The 7,174-nt window shown below is 34.0% G+C and overlaps 1 protein-coding gene across 7 annotated transcripts in view; it reads right to left on the bottom strand.

Moving 5' to 3' along the window:
- Positions 1 to 248: 248 nt before the first annotated feature.
- LIMS1 (LIM zinc finger domain containing 1) overlaps positions 249 to 7,174 on the bottom strand; it is a 151,072-nt gene continuing 144,146 nt past the window's right edge. For 6 of the 7 annotated variants that reach the window (XM_044263791.1, XM_044263793.1, XM_044263795.1 and 3 more), the window contains 3 exons: positions 6,820 to 6,868; positions 5,401 to 5,476; positions 249 to 2,989 (listed from right to left, as the gene is read on the bottom strand). In XM_044263791.1, coding sequence (XP_044119726.1) covers positions 2,875 to 2,989; positions 5,401 to 5,476; positions 6,820 to 6,868 — 240 coding nt within the window. In that variant the 3' untranslated portion in view covers positions 249 to 2,874. Of the gene's footprint in view, positions 2,990 to 5,024; positions 5,219 to 5,400; positions 5,477 to 6,819; positions 6,869 to 7,174 lie in introns of those variants that run through there. The other variant, XM_044263796.1, reaches the window with a different exon arrangement.

Here is a 7,174-nt window from a genome sequence, read left to right as displayed (position 1 = left end):
TTATTTATTTGACAGAGAGAGATCACAAGTAGGCAGAGAGGCAGGCAGAGAGAGAGAGGAGGAAGCAGGCTCCCCACTGAGCAGAGAGCCCGATGCGGGACTCGATCCCAGGACCCTGAGATCATGACCTGAGCCGAAGGCAGCGGCTTAACCCACTGAGCCACCCAGGCGCCCCAATTAAGCATTAGTCCTATCTTCTTATAGTTGCATGTCTCAGAGTTACTCAAATGAAACAATGCACAATAGGATTATTCTTAACAATTATGAACATTTATTAAGCACCAAGAGTATACTGCAATGGTTGCTATGTAAAAACATAATTAACAACATAGTGTCATTGCCATCAAGCTTACAATCTAAAATGAAATACAAGAATGCTACAAGCCTACCTCAAAATTTCCTTAACTTAGAAATGGTTATTTTGGCAAGTAAATGAGGCAAAATGGCCTATCACTTTAGGTATAATGTTAATAAGGCTTTGAACATGATCCAAAGAATGTTTTGCTTGTACCTACCAGACATTTCCTCAATTATATTAGGCTTGGTAAGAAAAAGAACATGTAGAAATTGGGTAAGAACAAAAAATTATGTCAAATTGCCTTCTAGGATTTTAAACAGAGAAAGGCTTACTAGCCTGAGTTTTTCCACTGCCAAGGAAAACCCCATGAACAATATTATGAACTCAACCAAGCCTGTCTTCTATTCCACTTGCAACTTTTCAACTTCTTCCTTTCCCACAGGTAAAGGCTCCAATGATGCCCCTATCAGGGAAGAAATCTAAACAAAATATCCTAAAGTTGTAGAGGGTTACCAAATCAAACTTTCAGGAAATATGAATTCCTATTTTAAAAGAGTGAGCAGGGACAGCACTGGGACATCTGGCTGTAGGAGAGGCCGGGCTATGAAGGCTGTGTAAAGAAAAGCAGCTGAGCTCAGTTTATGCATCCTTGAAGTGATTTAAGAATATGGGTAAATGGTTGCTTTTCTGTCCCTTATTTCTGGTGTAGGGGGATTTGACAATTTAGGATCAAGATCCCAAATTACAAAGCCTGTATTATTTTGCCTATGTCCATAGGATAATATTTAATAAACTTCCAAAGTTCTCCTTGCTGGTCATGTATTAGCTGACAAAGGCACCCTGAAGGGATTTTGATTCTTATTGTCAAATGCAAAGACTCTTTTAAATGTCTGAGTACATACAGACTTTAACTACATATTGATTTTTTCAATCACTGATAATTCTTTGAACTCTAAAAGAACACTAAAAAGTAACTGGTTATAAGTTACCTGAAAACTGAAATAGAATTTACTCTGTAAAGTGCATGCACAAACTTTAAAAAAAAATACATGCATACAAATATTTTAATGGCAGAGTGGTAGCATCCTGAGTTTTTTGTTTTGTTATTTAATGGCAAAACAACATTTCAGCAATTTTTTTTAAAACAATAATTTCCTCCTTAAAAGGACATCTTGGGAACTTTCTTTTAAATGGGAACACAGCAGCAGCAACATTTAAAAAATGTTCACAAAATTTGCTTTGCATACAAGTTTATCGAGAAAGAATGGTCCAGAAATTTCAGGATAAACTTTCTAAGAACACTTTCTATAAAGTAGAATAATCCACTACTTTTGACCTACAATTGACATTTAAACACCCTCTTTCCAATTTAAAAGTGTCATTTTTACCTCCTTCTTATAGTAAATAAAATCCAATCACAACATTTGAAATGAAAAACAAACACCTACCAATATCATCCTTTTAGCAAGATGAGAAAAACTAATTTCAACGTGTTCCCCCCCAAAAGGAGAGAAAAACAGAAAATCAAGTATCACCATAGATGTGGCAGAGGAATTTGGGTTTACAAATCTCAATCAATGCACTTATTTTTGGTATTGCATGAAACAGCTAGAATTCCTGAAGAATGTATTTTCTAAGGCAAGTTTGATTATGTATAAAGCATAAACATTAGCATGGTTATAAAGGCAGTAAGACCAATACATATACATTCACTTGTTTTAAGTCATACATTCCAAGCTACATAAAATTTAATTTCGGGTCCTATTCTAAGACTACATCTTTGACCTTAAGCTTAGAAGCAGAATTGCTGTAATATGTTAAAAAATACTTCATTTTTTCCAATACTGTAAAGTATACTGAATTTTCAAATACCTAGTATAAATTTTTTTGCACAAAATTTAAAAAGGCATACTATTAGCGAGCTAAAACTACTGGGTTAAGTAATTGTACTAAGGAAGAATTCACAAGGAGAACAAAATACAAAACTAAGCATAATTATTGCATTTAACAAAAAAATGAAATCAAGTAGTTCTAAATGTACTTGTTTTTTTGTCTTAGTAATATGTATATTTCATTTTATAGCTACTAGCTATTAGTCTGATAAACATACTCAGATTCTTTAAGATCTGTTTTTCTTGGCTGGTTATTTTTCTTCCTTCTATCCTCCCCAACAGCAGTTGGAATTATTTTTCTTTCAAATACAAAGTAAATTTTTATCTGAGTCATGTGAAAGCTGATTCCTCACTTTCATTTTTAAAAGTTAAATTAATTTTTTTGGACCTTAATTAAAATCTAACATCTAAACCTTGTGTGTTTTTTTGCGGCTAAGTACAATCTACATTTTGACAAATTGATAAGGGTTATTAACAAAAGCAAATCTTGATTTCATGTGTGTTTTAAATTGATTACACAAGCTTTTTTTCTTTTTTAATAAGAAGGAGATGAAGAAAACCATTTGTACAGGCCCTCTTCACTCTCAACTATTTTAAGATACAGCTTTAAATAGTGTGGATCAAGTCAAGTAATGTTGGTAATCTCTCTTCTTTGCATAGAAGAGAATACACAAATAAAGGAAGTTATTTCCTTCCTAAGGTCTCAGCTAGTTTCTTAAGTCTTTTCTTCAGCTCCAATGGAAATTTCTCATAGCACTTCTTACAGACTGGCTTCATGTCAAACTCCACAAATTTATTCCTAAAGACAGTAACAATAATAAAAGAAATTAGGAGAAATGTATTTGACACAGATATATAAATAATGTGAGGTAATTTTACTGAAGTAAATGAAGACACTATACGACATTGAAATTCACAGCAAAAAACTGTTATTTCTAATCTCAACTTCTGTCATTGTGGTAGATATAAAAAATTGTCCTTATAAATATATCTTATACATCTATCAGGGTAATACAGAATGTACATTACATTTTAGTCTGTGCTACAAATATAGGAAATCTAATGTCAATGTAATTTAGGTAAGTAAAGTCAATCACACATTAAAGTACCATGAAAACACTTTAAAGAACAGTTATTTTAAGACCAGAGTTGTATTTCTTTTTTTTTTTTTCCCAGAGTTGTATTTCTGATTTGAATGACCTTCTCTTTGTTGAAAGCAAATTAATCTTTATTAATATTTTAAATTAGGTAGTTATGAGGTTTCATCTTTCCTTATATAAAATGGTTTGATTTCTACCTCCAACAATGATAAAAAATCATTTTCAAAGAAAACTTAAGTTGTAATAGGTTATTTTCGTTAGCTCTCTGACAGAAAGGTTGGCAGGGGAGATATGAGAAAGTTTTAAACACCCTTAAGAACAAGAAATAAAACTGGTTGCCTGTGGTTCTATTTTGTGAATGGTCAGCTGTATGGAGAACTCAACTCTTTTTTTCTAAACCTAGAGCAATTCACATTATCAATCTATTTGTGAAACAATTCTGGAGAAGCCAGGTTTTTAGATAGCTTTCTAACTGTATGTTACACATTTCCAATTGGTAATTACAAATAGCTTCTTACTGCTGGAATCTAGGGTGTTAAACTGTGAACTGAGGAGATACATAACCTTGTAACTTGTACATTTTCCTAACTTGTTTTCAGGTGGCATTTCTGGAACAAGGCTAGTGGCACATTGTTACCTATGGCAAATGATTAAATCAGATGATACAATTTTAAAGAACAAAGTTAATATCAAAGTTAATTCCTAATCCTATAGTTAATAAAATGAAACTTTTATTCTCAAGCATTACATGCCAGTTATTCCCTAGCTGTTTTTCACAGAGATCTTAATGCTGACAGAAATTCAAATGATGTTATTTTTCCACTGACAGTTTGATTTAAATGGTACTCCTGAGTTACAATTTTCTCCCAAAGACTGCTAGCATGAAAGCTACTAAAACTGCCATTTTTTGGATGAAGGAAATATTGTCACTACTTCCAGAGATACTGTTAAGCAAACTCCAATGGTTTTAGTTTTGTATTTGCATTTTAATTCCTCTTTATGGAAGGAAACATGAAAACTGGAATAATAAAAAACTTTTGGAGCTCAGAACACAATGGTAAGCATGAAGAAACAATGGGACAATCATGCCAGTAATTCAAAAGAATTTCAAAGATTGAAATATTTCCCATAAAGATCAGGAATAAAGTAGGGTTTGAAAACATCAAGAAAATGAATTCATAAACAGCAGCAATGAGCACTCTATGAAAGTGCATACAGACACCAGAGACAGTAGATCTCTTATTATAGAGTAGAGGGTCTTTGCTTAGATACAAAACATGCAGAAAGGATTTAATACAGAGCTTAGAACACGTGACACTTGGAATTCATCAAATAAATCATTTTAGGCAAAGAAACCAAAACCAGGATTTTAGAAGATTGTAGTCAGCAGAGAAAAATACTTAAAAAATTTTTCTCAGTATCTACTAAATAGAGATTGGAATTCCTCCCTTTGTATCCATTTTTGGAAAAAATAAATCTATACCACATTGTGATATGAACAAAGAGATGAGGGATGAGGGAGTCAGCAGATTAAAGGAAATAAGTGAAGTACAAGCTGGTTTTAGGTGAGGATTTTAGTAATGTAAGTTTTAATAATTTTAATAATTAGGCAAAAGAACCGGCTCTACACAGGTCAAGTACTTGTATTTCAAGCTCTGACAGCTACAAATATATGCCAAAAGAAACAAAAAAGTGAAAGACCAAAATAGAATAAAACATATTCTAAAGGACTAACCAAAGAAGAAAGCAGTGAAAATGATGACAGAAGGGACAGAAAAGTTTACAAACAGACTGGCTTTTTCTTTTTCTGCTTGTCCTTATCCTTTGCTTCTCTCTCCCGTTTGGCAAGCCGCCTCTTAAATTCTTCTGGCATTTTTTCATAACAGTGTTTGCAGACTGGTTTTAGATCAATTTCAACAAACTTATCCCTTTGAACAGGACAAAGAAGGAATAGAAGAAAGAACATAAAACAATTAAAGGAAGAACCTTTACTTTTGGAAGGGACACAAAGACTAAGGAATCAATTCTTTTTTAAAACTCCATATTTTATAGAAAGTTACCCCATTGTTTTCAGTCTTAGGATTCACACTGGACTAAACTGTAGACTTACTTCAGTGTTAATTTAGTGTTGCAGGTAGAACAGGCAAAACAGTTCACACACCAGGCCTTATTAAGAGCAGAGACCACTAGAGAAAGAAGAAAGAGATTGGGTCACACACATTGGTATGGAAAGTGGAGCTGACATTTTCAACTCTGACAGAGCTAAGGTGGCTTCCATAACAGTTGGAAGAGGTTCTCAAGAGGTTTTATTGCAAAAGTATCACATGACTAAAAATCTCAGTGCCATTAATGTTTACCAAAACCAACCTAATTAATTAATTAATTAAAAGCTATTTTTTCACATTACTAGAAAAACTGAGCCCTTATGTCTTCCATGACTATAGACTGGTTCACGTTAGGGAAGATTAACAGTGGCTTTTTCAATCTTTATTTATAGTTAAAATTTTTCTTCTTTGAGTATCCTGTGAGACATATGAACAGTATGTACCATGTCTTCCCACTAAAGCTCGTCCTCTCACTTCTTTGGATGCTGGGGTGTACATTTAACACGTACTACATCACTCAAATGTGCTTTTCTGGCACAGGGCCTGCCTATGAGCACATTTGCTGCTACCTTTCCATGCCTACTGCCACTGGCCCAACAAAGAAATAGGGACTAGATAAGTAATTTTTAAAAATCCAGACATTAACTTATTTGCCTATAGAAACTGACAAAAAGAAGCATGCTTCCCTTCCCTTCCCAGCTTCTCTCACCTGACAAACACCTCACATAGGAGGGAGTTAAGTTTTACTTTCTATGGCGCTGAAGACTGCTCCTCTGAGCTACTCCTTCTGCAAACTGCATCAAGGGCAGTGTATTGCAAAGTATTTCCCGAGTTGGGTTCTCTGATGAGAACCACAAAGCATGCTGAAAACAGGAATGTTTCAACTTTGCCAGGAAGTTTCTAGCGGAATTGTGCTAGTGACTATTAGCAAACACAGCTGCTTCCTTTCAGTCCCAGTTCATCAGCCCTGCCTAATTACTGCAATACAAGGCTGGTAAGCCGAGAAATGCCTACAGAAAACTGCCAGATTTTAGCATCTGCAGGGTTAAATTGACTCTTGCTGACTACCATGGCAGATTGAGTTGTTCCTAATAAATACTGCTCTACAGCTTCCAAATTACGTAATTCCAGGGGATGGAAATAGAAACAGATCTCAAGGTTGGCTGTGAATGTTCCCACAATATCTACCATAACAACCCTATGGCAATGCCCTAAAGTATTATTATAAAGGAGTAACAAATCCATCTCTTAGGATATTAGCATTTCTGCTATGGATTACTTGCAAAATACGCCAAAGGAAAAAAAAAGTAACTGATAATGATCATATTCCAAGCAATATAAGTCACTGAACTCTTTCAATTTTCATATTACCTAAGTGTTCTTGTGTTAAAACGATGGCATATAAAATTCCTACAGATACCTACCATCACCTTCTATAACACGGTTGCAATGGAAACAAACATCACCAAATAGCTGAAAGTGAAAAAAAAAAAAAGTGGTAAAAATTCAAGATGTTAGAACTAAGTTTTAGAACACCAAATATTTAATATAATTTCAGTTCTTTCTACCACTTAAAACAGACAGCTGACTACCTAGATCCAGAATTTACCATTCATTACTAGCAAAAATTAGTAAAGTACATGGACTATTTTTCCTTTTTACAATGAAAATAAATTAATTCACTTTTCATTATTATCAAAAACAAAGAAAGGCTTTAGGAATGTTCCAGATTATGGGGCACCTGGGTGGCTCAGTGATTTAAAGCCTCTGCCTTCGGCT

The sequence above is a fragment of the Neovison vison genome, chromosome 8 (genome assembly GCF_020171115.1).
Source record: "Neovison vison isolate M4711 chromosome 8, ASM_NN_V1, whole genome shotgun sequence".
NCBI classification, from domain to species: Eukaryota; Metazoa; Chordata; class Mammalia; order Carnivora; family Mustelidae; genus Neogale; species Neogale vison.
The sequence above is the reverse complement of the archived record's forward strand: the minus strand, read 5'-3'. Positions and strand labels throughout refer to the sequence as shown.